This window comes from Opisthocomus hoazin, chromosome W (genome assembly GCF_030867145.1).
Source record: "Opisthocomus hoazin isolate bOpiHoa1 chromosome W, bOpiHoa1.hap1, whole genome shotgun sequence".
Lineage (NCBI taxonomy): Eukaryota > Metazoa > Chordata > Aves > Opisthocomiformes > Opisthocomidae > Opisthocomus > Opisthocomus hoazin.
In genome coordinates, this window is record NC_134453.1 from 43,758,114 (window position 1) to 43,774,945 (window position 16,832).

A 16,832-nucleotide genomic window follows, 5' to 3' on the forward strand; every position below is an offset into this window, starting at 1 on the left:
GGTGAGACTGACAGGTCGGTAGTTCCCAGGGTCCTCCTTCCTACCCTTTTTAAAAATGGGCACAATGTTTCCCTTTTTCCAGTCACCAGGGACTTTGCCTGACTGCCATGACCATTCAGATATCATGGGGAGTGGCTTGGCAACTACATCATCCAATTCCCTCAGGACTCTGGGATGCATCTCATCAGGTCCCATAGGCTTATGTATGTTCAGGTTCCTCAGGAGGTCACAAACCTGGTCTTCCCTTACAGTGGGAGGGGCTTTGACCACCTGGTCCCCATCTTGCAGTCCATCAACTGGGGAGGGGCAAGGATAGAGGTTGCCAGTGAAGACTGAGGCAAAACAATTGTTGAGTACCTCAGCCTTCTCCTCGTCTGTTGATACTAGGTTGCCATTCTTGCTCATCAGGGGGGCTACGCTTTCTTTAACCTTCCTTTTCTGGCTGACATACCTCTAGAAGCCCTTCTTGTTATTCTTAGCATTCCTTGCCAAGTTCAGCTCCAGCTGCGCCCTCCTGACCCCATCCCTACACAACCGGGCAGCATCCCTATACTCTTTCCAGGATACCTGTCCCTGCTTCCACTGCCTGTGCAGTTCCCTCTTGCCCTTTAGTGTGACCAGCAGGTCTGGACTCAGCCATGCTGGTCTCTTCCCTTCCTCACCTGATTTCTTACACCTGGGGACTGAGAGCTCTTGCACTCTATGGAAAGCATCCTTAAAGATCTGCCAGCTCTGTTCTGCCCCTCTGTCCCTGAGGGCAGTTTCCCTACTGACTAATTCCTTGATGAGCTGGAAGTTGGCTTTCCTAAAATTTAGGGTCCTGACTATACTCCTCGTCCTTCCCATATCCCTCAGGAGTGTGAACTCCACCAGTGCGTGATCACTGCAGCCCAGGCTGCCTCCAATCTTGATGCCACCGATGAGCTCAGTTGCATTAGTGAGCATCAGGTTCAATATTGCATCCCCTCGGGTAAGGGTGTCAATTACCTGGCTCAAGAAGTTATCCGCAATGCAGTCTAGGAATCTCCTGGATTTCCTACAGCTTGCCATGCTACTTTTCCAGCAGATGTCAGGGAGGTTGAAGGCCCCAAGCAGGATGAGAGACTGCGAGCGCAAAGCCTCCTGGAGCTGGAGGAAGAAGGCTTCGTCAGTAGGCTCCCCTTGATCAGACAGCCTGTGGTAGACACCCACGACCAGGTTCCCTTTGTTGCCTCTGTCTCTGATTCTTACCCATAAGCTTTTGACCTGCTCGCGGCTATTCTTCAAGGACAGCTCTTCACACTGTATTGATTTCTTGATGTAGAGGGCAACGCCTCCACCCCTCTTTCCCTGCCTGTCCCTTCTGAACAGCCCATAGCCATCGACAGCCATGCTCCAGTCATGGGATTCATCCCACCAAGTTTCAGTAAGGGCAATCCGATCATAGTTTTCTAGCAGCACGGTAGCTTCCAACTCCTCCTGTTTGTTGCCCATGCTGTGTGCATTCGTGTAGAGACACTTCATCTGGGTTGTTGGCCTTGTCACCTTCATAGAGGAACACCCCTTGTTTCCCTTGGGGTGTTTCACAGAAGCTTTCTTGTTGGCTCCTACTACCTCAGGAGCTCCCAGCTCATCTCTGCAAGACATTGACTGTTCTGTAGTGTCCCCAGCACGCCTCTGGGCAACTAGCTGAGGGCCCATACTAGCACCCTGTCCCTCCAACCATTGGGTATCACCCCATAGTTTGTCACCGGCAAGCCTGATACGTTCCCCCTCCCCCTTCACATGAAAGGCTTCACATAGTGCAGAGCATTCAGTTCATGAAGTGTGAATGCCGACCAACTCCAGTCAGGTCAGGAAGGCTAGCAATCCATACCTTCAGCCCACCCTCTATCAGACATACAACCCAAGTTAGTTTGTTTTTAAAAGGTTATCAGATGAAAACAAACTTTGCTCCTCTATGCTAAGAGTTTAACAGCTCCTCTCAAAGTAAAACGTATCATAAGAGCAGCAGCAAAAAAAATCAACAAAGAAATCTCAGTGTGACCCTAGAAACCCTGAAGCTGATAGGTAGAAAAGTACAGTTTGCTATGAGACACCAGCAGACAGGAAATGTATTTATATATCCTATAATTTTCTAACAATATACCCCACAGATCACGTGACAGTTATTAAAAAAAATCAAGAACGTCAAAGAAATCATATGCTTCACAGAATGTGTGCAAATTAAAATTTCACAATTTATTGACAGAGTTGTACACAACATATGGAAGACTGATCAAGAATAAGTGCAGGAACACAGAGATCTGAGCAGGCCACATGGGAAATAGTTATTGTGTGCATGAGTAGATGAAAGGGTCAGGCTGGAAAACCGCCTGGAGCACCTGGATGGTTGTTTGTGACTGAAGACAGTCACAAGGGATGAATGTGTGAGAAAGCTAACTCTCTCTGATTAGGGAATGTGAGAAAGGAGGGAGTCATCCTGTTTGGCCTCATAGCTCAGACTCATATCTGTGGATGTAAATTACTTTCTTGACTGTGTTGCAAGGTCGCTCGCTCGCTTGTTAGTTTGCTCGCTCACTCACTTGCTTGGCTTCAGAATAAAGGAAACTTGCCTTAAGAAAGAGAAAGTCCGACTGATTTCTTCACCACATTTGGTGATTTCAACCGCTGCATTGGGCTGATTTCTTCGCTGCAATTTATGACACACGTACATTGGGACTGCATGGCAAAGCTTTAGTAGCAGGGGGGGCTACAAGGTTGGCTTGTGTGAGAAGCTGTCAGAAGCTTCCCTTATGTCTGACATAGCCAATGCCAGCTGGCTCCAAGACAGGCCCACCACTGGCCAATACTGAGCCACTCAGTGACAGCAGTAGCGACTCTGTGATAACATATTTAATAAGGGTGAAAAAAACTGTGCAGCAGCAGCCAGAAGAGAGAGAAGAGTGAGAATATGAGAGAAACAACTCTGCAGACACCAAGGTCACTGAAGAAGGAGGGGGAGGAGGTGCTCCAGGCACTGGAGCAGAGATTCCCCTGCATCCCATGGTGAACACCATGGTGAGGCAGGCTGTCCCCCTGCAGCCCATGGAGGTCCACGGTGGAGCAGATATCCACCTGCAGCCTGTGGAAGGGATCCCATGCCAGAGCAGGTGGATGCCTGAAGGAGGCTGTGACCCCATGGAGAGCCCGCGCAGGAGCAGGCTCCTGCCAGGACCTGTGGACCTGTGGAGAGAGAGGAGCTGATGCTGGAGCAGGTGTGCTGGCAGGACTTTTGACCCCCTGAGGGACCCACGCTGGAACAGCCTGTTCCTGAAGGACTGTACCCCGTGGAAGGGACCCATGCTGGAGCAGTTCATGAAGAGCTGCAGCCTGTGAGAAGGATCCACGTTAAGTTTTTTGGAGGACTGCCTCCTGTGGGAGGGACCCCACGCTGGAGCAGGGGAAGAGTATGAGGAGGAAGAAGCAGCAGAGACAACGTGATGAACTAATCACAACCCCTATTCCCTGTCCCCCTGCGCCGCTCGGGGGGAGGAAGTAGAGAAGCCATGAGTGAAGTTGAGTGCGGGAAGCAGGAAGGGATGGGGGGAAGGTCTTTTAAGATTTGTTTTTATTTCTCATTACCCTACTCTGATTTTGATTGGCAATAAATTAAATTAGTTTTGCCCAAGTCCAGTCTATTTACCCATGACGGTAATCGGCAAGCAATCTCTCCTTGTCCTTATCTCAACCCATGAACTTTGCGTTGTATTTTTCTCCCTCTGTCCATTTGAGGAGTGGGAGTGATAGAGCACCTGGCATCCACCCAAGGTCATCCCACCACATGCATAAAATATGGTAAGCCTCAAACTTCTGAGAGAGACTTAATAGGCTATCTGAGCTGAGGGAAACTGGCTGGAACTGTCATACTGCAGCTTGCTGTGGCAAAAGCGTGAAGTGAGAATCATCAAACCTACAGTGGCCCTAAAAAACTGCAAGTAAAATCAAAACGAAGGATAAGGAAAAATAGGGCAATTAATACTCAATAAAATTGCTAGAGGTGGAGCTACTCCCAAATAATTGAGCTTTTAACTAACCATGCTGCCCAGACAGTCCAGCTAGTGTACACTAAAGTGTTTATAGGTGAATTGTAATGGAATGTAGGCAGGCATCAGGCTCAAGCTTACATTCAGCCATAACAAAGGCCGTAAACAAAAGGTTAAGACATATTACTAATCTACAGATAAATTTTGATAAACAAACCTTCACTCTGCTGGTGAACTTCATAGGCCCTGTTTTTTTGCAAAGGGAATAGACTGAGACAGCAGGATGTGCAAACAGTCTGCAAGGATCTGCATCTGATCAATATGCTGAGGGAGCCCAAGAACAAGGACTGATTACTATTAGCCTTCAGAGAATCGATGTGAAGACATTTTTTGGCAGCTTTTGAGGAGGAATTTGCTCTACTACAGTGGGCAGAAGCTAGCATCCCTCCTGCAGGAAGCAGACAGCAGAGATTCATCCCACAGCCCAGGGTATCTATCTCCCAAGGTGGTACCACTTTAGCTTTTACTGCTACTTAGTTTTCACATCACAACATTTGCAAGGAGAAATTATGCTTAGTTGCTACAGCACAAGTATAAATATCATAAAAGGGAAAGTGACCGCAAATGAGGAAGAACAAAACCAAACTCACATTAAACCTCCTGCTTTCATTAAAATATACTTAAAGCAATATAACAAGAAATAGGCTGTTCATACGTTCATGACAGTAAATATTTAGAGACTATCAGTTGTTTTAAGCAACTTAGAAGATGCCTTGCCTGTCAAACAGATAAAATATGGTCATTCATTAAAGTTGCTATTTACATTCTTATTGCTAAGAGGCAAAATTTTCCATATTACGTCGACAGTTAAAGGCTTACCCTCAATTAATAATCATGTTTCCACCAAAAGGAAAGAACAGAAATTAAATCATCTGAGACTTAAGAAAATCTCCAGCAAGACCTGCTCATTTTTAAAGGAGGGAAAGAGGGGAAGAACCCAGCTCTAGTCAACTTTTTTTGTTTTGAAGTTTCCCTCCCCCAGTCCAACCTCATCTCTGCTCCTTTCACCTTCAACTGGCTCAATGCATGCATTTTTTCCATTTAATGGGAAGTGGATAAAATCCTATAAAGGAAGAAGACAGTGACCACTGATATAAATCTTTTCCCAAGTTTAAAAAAAAGATAAGAAAATAGCTACTTCCCAAAAAGAGTGTATCTGGATTTTTATCATCATACTTGCAGTTTGGGAAAACCCAGAACAGGATGTCTGAAACACAAGCATCCTGTAATAAAAGGTATTTAGGTCATTCCAACAACATAAAACATTTAACTGAGTAATTTAAGATTGCACTCAAACAGTTAAAGTTTAAGCTACGCAACAGCATAAGCCAGTATAGTTTTGAAACAAAACTGACCTTCCATCAGGAAGCATTACACTTGTCCTAAAAGAGGAAACTGCCATTCCCATTTCCATTACTAGTTGTGGAATAAATACTTTTCTTTGTTTAAAAAGGGAAGAAAAAAATGAAAAAAGATCAGTGTTGCACTTGTGCCAAATGAGAAATAGTATTAAAACTCCTCAAAAAGGGAGACCCTTTTTTTATTGCCATGATTCTATTCTTTCACTTGTATACTAAGTATTCAGAAAGACTTAATTCTTAGCATTAACAAAATTCTTTTATTGCTTTAATTTTATTTATAACAAATGTTTGTTTATTACTGCAATTCAGGATGTTTACTGAACTCCTTCATAATCAAAATGGAAGTAAAAGGAGGAAAAGACGTTTTATAAGTGTAGAAACAACAACAATGTAGGACCTGAGGAGGGGTTCAGTTCATTTTGGACTGTAAATTTTACAAGATAAGTGTTTTCAGCAACTTCCTCTGGCCACCAGAGCATTACAAAGGACTCCAGCAAAAATAATGAAGCACAACATAGTATTTCCTGACAAAGCAGCAGAGAAAAAGCCAAGGGTAAGAGAGGGAAAACAAACCGATAGGCACCGCAGCTACTGCAACCCCAGCGACAGGCACTGTGGCTACTCAAACCTCGGCGAAGGGCACTGCAGCTGAACCAGAGAACCAAGCTGTGCGAGTATCAGTTGCCCCTATACAGAAGAAGAACTACACAAAAAAATTAGTTCGCCCAGTAAGGGATGACAATGAACCAGGGCCATCACGAGAACAGGAGGAAGAGGCAGAACCAGAGATAATCACCCGGTCCCTATCCCTGAGTGAGCTGTGACATGTGCGGAGAGATTTCAGCCGCCTACCTGGCTGCTCCGATGCTGGGATAACGGGGCCAGTAGCTTGGAATTAGAGGGCAGGGAAGCCAAGCAGCTGGGATCCCTGGCCAGGGAAGGGGGAATTGACAAGGCGACTGAAAAAAAGGCACAAGCCCTCAGCCTCTGGAGGCAGCTTCTGTCAGGCGTGAGGGAGAGGTACCCCTTCAGTGAGGATGTTGTGTGTTATCCAGGCAAGTGGACCAGCATGGAGAGAGGTATCCAGTACCTGAGGGAATTAGCTGTGCGGGAGCTGGTTTACTATGACCCGGACAATGAGCAGTTACCCACAGACCCAGATGAAGTCCAGTGCACACAACCCACGTGGAGGAAGTTTGTACGGAGCACACCATCGTCATATGCCAACTCATTGGCAGTAATGGACTGGAAAGGTGAAGAGGCACCAGTGGTGGATGAAGTGGCCGGCCGACTCTGGCAATATGAAGAAAGTCTCTCTTCCTCCCTCATCTTGGCTGTGGAGAAACTGTCCTGGGCTGTCCAACTGTTCAAAGAGAATAAGTCCTACTCCCTACCTGTGTGGACAATTCTCTCAGCTATTAGGAGCAAGCATTCCTCTGCTCAAGAGAGAGAATATAGAGGGTACGCACCACGGGGCACCCTGAGGTTTCACCTGCGTGACCGCAGAGAGGAAATGAGGAAGTGGGATGGGAAACCTACCTCAGCCCTAGAGGCACGAATACATGAGTTGCAATGAAAAACAATCACAAAAGGGGATTCTTCCAGGAAAAATGCTGCTCTGGTTTCCAGTAGGCAGTTCTCCAGACAGAGTAGAAAGCTTGATCTTACTTCTGATCCCCTTGAAGGGACCTCTAAGTCATTTTTACAGCAGGTGAGCAGCAAATTCTCTGACCAGGATTAGAGGGGCCCTGCCTCCAGCCAGGTGGAGGAAAGGGACAACCGGGTTTATTGGACGGTGTGGATTCGATGGCCTGGCACATCAGATCCGCAAGAGTATAAGGGTCTACTGGACACTGGTGCACAGTGTACTTTAATGCCGTCAGATTTGAAAGGGTCAGAGTCCATTTGTGTTTCGGGAGTGACAGGGGGGTCCCAAGAGCTGACTGTATTGGAGGCTGAAGTGAGCCTCACTGGGAAGGAGTGGCAGAAGCACCCCACTGTGACTGACCCCGAGGCTCTGTGCGTTCTTGGCATAGACTACCTCAGGAAAGGGTATTTCAAGGTCGCAAAAGGGTATCGGTGGGCTTTTGGCATAGCTGCTGTGGAGATGGAAGAAATTAAACAGCTGTCTATTTTGCCTGGTCTCTCGGAGGATCCTTCCGTTGTGGGGTTGCTGAGGGTCGACGAACAACAGGTGCCAATCGCTACCACAACAGTGCGCCAGTGGTAATATCGTACCAACCGAGACTCCCTTCTCCCCATCCATCAGCTGATCCGTCAACTGGAGAGCCAAGGAGTGATCAGCAAGACTCGGTCACCCTTTAAGAGTCCCATATGGCCAGTGAGAAAATGTACTGGAGAGTGGAGACTGACAGTAGACTACCGTGGCCTGAATGAAGTCACACCACCACTGAGTGCTACTGTGCCAGACATGCTAGCACTTCAATATGAACTGGAGTCAAAGGCAGCCAAGTGTTATGCCACCACTGATATTGCTAATGCATTCTTCTCCATCCCTTTGGCAGCAGAGTGCAGGCCACAGTTTGCTTTCACCTGGAGGGGCGTCCAGTACACCATCTGGAGCACTGTGTCCAGTTCTGGGCTCCCCAGTTCAAGAAAGATGAGGAGCTACTGGAGAGAGTCCAGCGGAGGGCTACGAGGATCATGAGGGGACTGGAGCATCTCTCCTATGAGGATAGGCTGAGGGAGCTGGGCTTGTTTAGCCTGAAGAAGAGAAGGCTGTGAGGGGACCTTATAAATGCTTACAAATATCTCAAGGGTGGGTGTCAGGAGGATGGGGCCAGACTCTTTTCAGTGGTGCCCAGCGACAGGACAAGGGGCAATGGGCACAAACTGAAGCAGAGGAAGTTCTGTCTGAACATGAGGAAGAACTTCTTCCCTCTGAGGGTGACGGAGCCCTGGCTCAGGCTGCCCAGGGAGGTTGTGGAGTCTCCTTCTCTGGAGATATTCAAGCCCCGCCTGGACAAGGTCCTGTGCAGCCTGCTTTAGGTGATCCTGCTTCGGCAGGAGGGTTGGACTAGATGACCCACAGAGGTCCCTTCCAACCCCTACCATTCTGTCATTCTGTGATTCTGTGAAAAGGCCTTGACTCTGTGTAAGCACCACTCAGCAGTAACTAAAATATCCCTCTGTTATCAACACTGTTTCCAGCACAAATCCAAAACATAGCCTCATACTAGCTACTGTAGAAAAAACTAACTTTATCCCAGTCAAAACCAGCACACCTGTCCTGTCTTTACATTTTCTGTTTTTATCACTGGCTTCTTCACAGCAGTTACTGTTTTTCTTTGACGCTGTGCACTGCTGAGCAGGTGTTATGTTTCACCCAAGAGTTCTGAAGTTAAATACAATATGAAGTGACTTACTAGTCTAAACTTTGAATCATTTAGGGTATCAAAGGCATAATATTTTTGACTCATTAGTTTTGTGATCTTTGTTTCTATATAATTACTGTTTAGAGTAATTCTGAGCACATGAAGTTTTTCAAATCTATTACTATTCTATTGTGAGTCAGCTCCTAGCAGTATTGGTTTCTAGCTGGGACCATTCAATCTTTGCTTAGTACTTATGCTTTTTAGTTGTAATCATTTTTCCATATCTTCTTCTCCTTAATGCTGCCATGGGATGACATTTAATCAATTTAACTAAGGTACAGTTCATTTGTATACTTAAATTCTTAAGGTTTTTATAAAATTAAGTTCAAAAAATTCAGTATGGCTGAGTGAATAATTTGGCATGGTTTCATGTGAGGATTAAAACAACTCTTGTGATACTTAAGAAATTAGGACCAGGGAAGCAGTTTACCTTGAAGATGCTACATTTTGTTTTTATTTTAACCAAAATTTACTTTTGATCTGCTCCTGAGTGGTTTGCAATATAGGCTATTCTTAGCCTATTTTAGTCAAAGCCCGTTGCTTTGCTTCTATTTACTTTTCGAGATTAAGTTCTCCATATATGACACCAGTTCTTGAATGCAGTTGCACATTTTGAAAGCAGTTGCTCCTTAAATTGCTGTGTAAATGATCAAAGTGTTTAATTTTTTTGAATGTTGCTGCTTCTTAGAACTTGGGAGTTGATTATATTTAGTATTTAACCTGTTATGACCATAAATATGAAAGACTGTTATGCTGTTTTCAAATTTTATTTGGGTGTTCAGTGTTACAAACAATTGTGCACAGTATTCCTGCTTTGGTTGCTAAGATTGCAATTTAGTTATTATAGTAAAAGAACATGATTAAGTATGTATGGCCGTATCTATATACTTAGTATAAAAACTTTATTTATTGTTTTTAACTGTAAGTACATGACGTAAAACCTATTTCAAAGACCAGTCATGACAGAAGTTAACTAAGATAGAGGTTGGAGGGAGGTCGATTAATACATTAGTGTCTATAAACTGACACAGTTTAATTACAGGTTTTAATATTTATTATAATTATACAATGCTTTTCACTTTTGTAGTTCAAATGGGAACTAAGTTATCGTCGTGACACCCCTCTAAAGTGCATAAATAATACTTATCCCCAGTTTACAAGTAAAGGCAGGGATTTGGTCTTGGCACCAAACTGCATTGCAGAGATTAAATTCAGGGCTGCCCATGTTCCTCTCCGCAGCCAAACTGTCCATCTGCCAAAGCCTCACGGTGCCTGTTCGGGGCCACGCTGCACCCCAAGCGAAGCCGCCGCCTTTGGGTTGACCCTTCACATCTAACTGGTGTTGAGCCTGAGCCTTCTTGCCAGCTATTGCTAGGGCTTCATTTTGCAGCTCCTAAGGCAGCTCCCTCCTGCATCCTGTTGCTTGTTCAGATAGTTTCTTGTCTACTCACCTGGTCCCACGTCTTCAGAAGAAAAATGGCAGTGTAGAAATCCTGTCTGTTGCTCAAGAGTGATGTGTGTGCTAGTGGGAGAGGAAGCAGACTAGATCAATCAGTGTTCACCTGACTGTAAGTGAATGTATTGATCTTGAGAAGTGCCTGTTTGAGAGATGTGAAGATGGTCATGTCTCGACTCTAAAAGAAGAGTGACATGGGCAGTGGGAGCTGAGGCTTCCCCGGCAGCACCGTTAGGAGGCCCAGCTGCTGCCAGGGCTGCGAAGGGGGTTTGGACTTGTGCCCAATTGGACACACCATCTCCATACCTTATTAATCCATGGCTATTACTGATGACTGCCAATGGTGTTGAAAGATCAGTGAAATACAACCGTAGCTGGTGCCGGTTACATGTATACTGGAATTTCTTTATACATCCCAATTAAAAATTTTGATCATACTGAGTGTAGCCTGTATATGATCTTGTGAGGAAATATTGCTCTGAGCCAGAAGTATCTGTAGTACTGTGCTGAACAGCATCATAGAGCTCAGACCCTTGGCTTGGTGTCTTCAGCTTTTACAGTCTTCTAACCCAGTGGCATGAAAATAATGCTGGTGTAAGTATAGCAATGCTGAGCCCCTGGGTAAGGTATATTTGGGATTGTGCTGGGAGAAGAGGCCTTGGTGGGGGCAGTGCTGCTGGTATGGGATAGCAGGTGCCCTTGTTCCTGTAGAGGAACCCTGTTTAAAGAATCTGCGGTAGCTGTACTGAAATTTAACCTAGCACAAACTGACCAATGAGCTTTTGATAAAATGTAAACAGTTGCAGAAGGAATTTTTTTTTTTCCCTAAATAGGGAAGCTTAGCTGAGGAATCTTAGGCTATTTTTAATATGTCTTAAAAGTAGCCATACCAAGATTATTTAAAGATAAATCTCCACTTAAGTCAGGGATAAATATATGTGTTTTGTATATTGGTGCTTTTATATAGTTCCTTTCCACAGGTCTTTTCTCTGTGTTTTAGAGCAAAGAAATATTTAAACTATTTGCAAGGTGATACTGCAAACCTGGGTCTGTTCAACAGCTGCACTGCTTGTTCTCGCATATTTTGATTTCCTTTTTTATCTCGTTCTTTGCAACTGAAGACTTATCAGCATGCATTTCATGAAGATGACTGAATTGAAAGCCCCTTAAAACTAACATAGTAAAAATGGAAGGACTCACAGAAGAAATTTTTCATTCCTTGGTTTTTGTACTGTCTTGGGCTTGATTCCTGTCTTCTGAGACACTCTTATGGTTCCTGTGGAAGGCAGGAAAGTTCTTTCACATCTTTAAAGACACAATTTCTTATTAATCTAAATAAATATATATGTGGACAGCAGTGCAGCATTCACAGCTGTAGGCTCTGAAGCTGGAGGCAGTTTAGGAAGTTGCTGAGCTGGAAGACCTTTTTTACTCTCTCAGCAAATAGTATACAATACATCCCTCTGAACCTTTAAATCTCCAGTTGTATCTTCACTGAATAAAGATTCTAGCATTCCCTGCAATCGCTTAAAAGATTCACCTACATGGCAGAGCTGCAATTGTAAAATAAAGGCTTAAATCAATAGAATCAATGTTTCTATACATCTTTCAATTCGTATATATCTGAAGAGTTGTTGCTATCTTTGTTTTTCATGTTCTCAGGACTTCTTTGAAAGCAAGTTTTTGCAAATCTGACTATGTAATTTTCCTTCCCTGCCAGTATCCTTCTTCTAGTATTGGCTACAGAGGTACCATGATCTGGGATTTAAAAGTGATAGATTCTGTTATGTGATACAATTTCTAACATCTTCTCAAAAACTAACAGAGATAGAGATTACACAGATGTGATAAGCCCAAAATCAAAATGTCAAGTTACGTTTGAGAGGTCCTGGAGGACAGGAGAGGTGCCCGAGGACTGGAGAAAAGCCAGTGTCACTCCAATCTTCAAAAAGGGCAAGAAGGAGGACCCAGGGAACTACAGGCCGGTCAGCCTCACCTCCATCCCAGGAAAGGTGATGGAGCAGCTCATCCTGGAGGTCATCATCAAGCAAGTGGAGGAAAAGAAGGTTATCAGGAGCAGTCAACATGGATTCAGCAAGGGGAAATCATACTTGACCAATCTAATAGCCTTCTACGATGACATGACTGGCTGGGTAGACGAAGGGAGAGCAGTGGATGTTGTCTACCTTGACTTCAGCAAGGCTTTTGACACTGTCTCCCATAACATCCTCCTAGGGAAGCTCAGGAAGTGTGGGCTGGATGAGTGGACTGTGAGGTGGATAGAGAACTGGCTGAATGGCAGACCTCAGAGGGTTGTCATCAGCGGCGCTGAGTCTAGTTGGAGGCCTGTAACTAGTGGTGTCCCCCAGGGGTCAGTACTGGGCCCAGTCTTGTTCAACTTCTTCATCAATGACCTGGATGAAGAGTTAGAATGTACCCGCAGCAAGTTTGCTGATGACACCAAACTGGGAGGAGTGGTGGATACACCGGAAGGCTGTGCTGCCATTCAGTGAGACCTGGACAGGCTGTAGAATTGGGCGCAGAGGAACCTGATGAGGTTCAACAAGGGCAAGTGCAGGGTCCTGCACCTGGGGAGGAACAACCCCATGCACCAGTACAGGCTTGGGGTGGACCTGCTGGAGAGCAGCTCTGTGGAGAGGGACCTGGGTGTGCTGGGGGATGACAGGTTGACCATGAGCCAGCAGTGTGCCCTGGCTGCCAAGAAGGCCAATGGGATCCTGGAGTGCATGATGAGGAGCTACTGGAGAGAGTCCAGTGGAGGGCTACAAGGATGGTGAGGGGACTGGAGCATCTCTCCTACGAGGATAGGCTGAGGGAGCTGGGCTTGTTTAGCCTGAAGAAGAGAAGGCTGCGAGGGGACCTTATAAATGCTTATAAATATCTGAAGGGTGGGTGTCAGGAGGATGGGGCCAGACTCTTTTCAGTGGTGCCCAGCGACAGGACAAGGGGCAATGGGCACAAACTGAAGCAGAGGAAGTTCCAGCTGCACATGAGGAAGAACTTCTTCCCTCTGAGGGTGACGGAGCACTGGAACAGGTTGCCCAGGGAGGTTGTGGATTCTCGTTCTCTGGAGATATTCAAGACCCGCCTGGACGCAGTCCTGTGCAGCCTGCTGTCCATGGCTGGCTTCTGAAGAGGATCCTGCTCCTTGTCTTGCCTGCAATCCTGATCCAGACCCCGTTCCGTGCATTCCTGAGTCCAGTTCCTGCCTACTGCTGAGGCCAGTCTGGGACTTCCTGGTGCTGCCTGGCAGCTGCTGGTGGGATGCCAGCACTCATGGCACCCAACTCCTGGAAACTCAGTATTGTGTTTTTATATTTTGTTTTATTCCTCTTATTTTTAACATTATTACTATTATTAGTGTTATTAGTAAAGATGTTTTTATATTCAATTTGTAAGTCTCTCTCCCTTTTCCTCCTTTTCCCTTCCTCTGGTGGGAGGGTGGGGGTTAATAGAGTGCATCTGTCGCTCTGTTTATTGCCACCCTGCTCTAAATGGTGACAAACTTTTAGATTAAAGTCAAGACATCCAAAACAGGACAATACAGAAATCCAAATACCTCTGCAGTACTCCTTTCCCCTGGACCCACTGAACTCTCTTCTTTGTATAGATCATAATGATTTATTTTCTTGCTGTTTGCAGGTGCTCCTGATCCAACAGCAGGTGCTAGCATAGATGATGAAAACTGCTGGCATTTGGATGAGGAACAGGTCCAAGAACAGGTTAAACTCTTCCTCTCCCAGGGCGGATACCATGGATCAGGGAAGCAGCTCAATTTGCTTTTTGCAAAGGTGTGTTGAGTACTCTAAAACTTCCCTCTTTCCTCTCCCCCCACTCCCCCAGCCAGTCTGGACTTGTTCACATCTTAACGTCCTGTTGTTCTAAAACAAGACAAAGCTTTGGGAACATTATGGCAAGTTAATAATGCAATGGAACACATTCTGGTGTGTCTTGAGATCGGTTTAAGGATATGAAGTAACATTTCAACTGTTTGCAACTTTGCTGTTCTCTTCCTTCCTACCCCCAAATTATTGGAGAAACCTGTAGAAATGATGGTCTTGCAGCAGCTTGGATAATACACCTGTGAATTAATTGTGGAAGAAGTGTTTTTGCAGAATTGCAATGGGATACTGAAACTAAAAATAGTTGTTAAACTTGGGAAGGCAGACTATTTTTTTCTACTTAAAAATTTCACATCAGATATATAAATTACATTTCTTATTTAACAGAGATAGAATGTTTAACACTGCAGCATATTATCTGTACTGTGGTTTGTGGTTTTTTTTCAAGTTTGTATTAAAAGACTTTTTCTTAGGTGCGAGAGATGCTAAAGATGAGAGATTCAAATGGAGCTCGCATGTTGACGTTGATAACAGAACAGTTCATGGCTGACCCTCGTCTGTTGCTTTGGAGACAACAAGGAACTGCAATGACTGACAAGTATAGGCAGCTCTGGGATGAACTGGGTAAATGCATAGACTTCAAAATCATTTAGGTGTTAGAAACAATTGCGTATTTGGGATGGACAGAAACTTTATTGTGGGACTAGGTAAAGCAGGTTAGGGTTTTCTGCAGGTTTGCTTTTTCAGTTAAGGTTGGGTGAAATTGAATTTCTGATCTACTACATGAGACAATTACAGTTGGAGGAGAGGAAGCATGGTATGAAACAAGTATGATTGCAACAGGTTGTAAGTACCTGAGGATCTAAAAAGAATAAAGCAAAAAGTGGAAATGTAGTTACACAACTGAGGGTAAGTATATAAGCCACTAGTGCTAAACTGGAAAGGTTAAGGAAGAAATCGATTTACAACTAGAGAAAGATAGAAGGCAAAAAGAGGAGATTCATTAAGAGTATGAGAAGACAGCAAACAAAGGAAAGCAGAAGTCCATTACTGAGCAGGAAAGGAGATCAAATAACAGAGGGCTATAACAATTAACACTGCTTTACAGGAAAGGTCAGTTGTGACCAGATACATGACTTGTACAACGGAGGGAGGAACACAGGCTGAAATGGGAAAGGAATATTTAAACTGCTAAAGTCTAAAGACACTTGCTGTAAAGCACTCCAGAAACTCGCTGACAGTCTTGAACTGCTGCTTCAGAAGTTCCGAAAATCTGTAGGAATTTGTGGTAGGGAGGGGAAATTAAAAACAACTTGAAGGTAAATGTTACCAGTGTTTTAAAGGTGGATAGGTAAGTGGAAAGAATAATATTAAGTAACCACCAGCATTGCTTTCCTAGATGTAAGATACTGGGACAAACTACTAACCAGTTGATATGTAAGCACATAGAAGATAAAGGTGATAAAAGACAACCTGAATTATTTAAAATACAGTGGTAAATCTAATTTTTTTCTCTAAAAGATAATTTACTGAGTGTATGAGTGAAGGAATTAACATGTATATCTTAGCTGTAGTAAGGTTTTGGATACTGTCTTGGAGGTTTTCTCAAAGCAAGTTGAAGACACAGCCTAAATGGTGTTGCCTTGTGATTCATGGAACTTGGAGTAGTACTTGTGCTCTTACTCAATTTGGAAAGATGCTTCAGGTTTAGACTTACAGGAGTCTATCTTGAGATGTGTTATGGTCAATATTTCTATTCCTGACTTATGTGGCATGAAATATTAAAATAAATATTATTAAAAAAAAAACAAAAACAAACAACAACCCCCCCAAAAAAAACCCAAAAAATACCCCAATCAAAAACCAACAAAACACCAACCCCTTTGGACAATGTGTAAATACTGTGGAGAGCAAAGCTAAAACCCATAATGTTCTTGGTACGTTGTTAAGGTCCAAAATCAAGCCGAGGTGAGCAGCGCCAGTGTCAGTATGATCTGCAGCGTGGTTCACAGAAGGGTTTCCTGAACCAGGAGAAACTCAAGGGGAGCTGAGAGCGCCACCAGGAGCCCGCAGCTCGTGCGACAGCAGCTGATGAGACCTGGGCAGGGCCAGGAGCAATGGTGGCCAAGCCCCCTACACATATCAAAGAAGCCCTTAGGGAGTGCTAGCGACCAGGGCAATCAAACAGGGCGCAGTTTGTGCGGAAGGGTGCTGAAGCTCTGCCAGTTGGATCAGGAGCAATGGTATCCACCCAGCAGAAAGCCATGACCTCTCTAAGCTCTGCACCCACCACGACTGATGCAGCTTCCCAGACAGAGCTCCACTGGAAACATGCTGCCACCCAGGTGTCAGGCTGCAGGGTGTGCCCTACTCATGCCAGTATTGGACAGCAGTAGTGAGCACACCTGTGGGAGGTGTGCCCAGGTAGAGAAACTTCTCCTCTTAGTGACAGAGCTCTGGGAGGAGGTGACTAGGTTGAGGAGTATCAGGAAGTGCAAGAGAGACCTAGATTACTGGAATTGCACCCTACCTTCCCTGGGACAGACCCATCAGGCAGATAGGACGCATTATATGGAGGATTCCATGTCCTCTCTCCACCTGGCTGAACACAGTGACTTAAGGGATAGGGGGCAGTAGCGACAAGTTCCTGCCTGGTGCAGCAAGCGCGTCTCCTCTGTGACTACCTCACCTTC

At 44.9% G+C, this 16,832-nt stretch overlaps 1 protein-coding gene across 1 annotated transcript in view; it reads left to right on the forward strand.

Annotated features, from left to right (window-relative positions):
• Positions 1-16,832, forward strand: part of LOC104337720 (zinc finger SWIM domain-containing protein 6) — a 137,013-nt gene that overhangs the window by 60,842 nt on the left and 59,339 nt on the right. The window contains exons 3-4 of the mRNA XM_075446653.1: positions 13,940-14,088; positions 14,613-14,763. Of these exons, the coding sequence (XP_075302768.1) occupies positions 13,940-14,088; positions 14,613-14,763 (300 nt within the window). The remainder of the gene's footprint in view (positions 1-13,939; positions 14,089-14,612; positions 14,764-16,832) is intronic.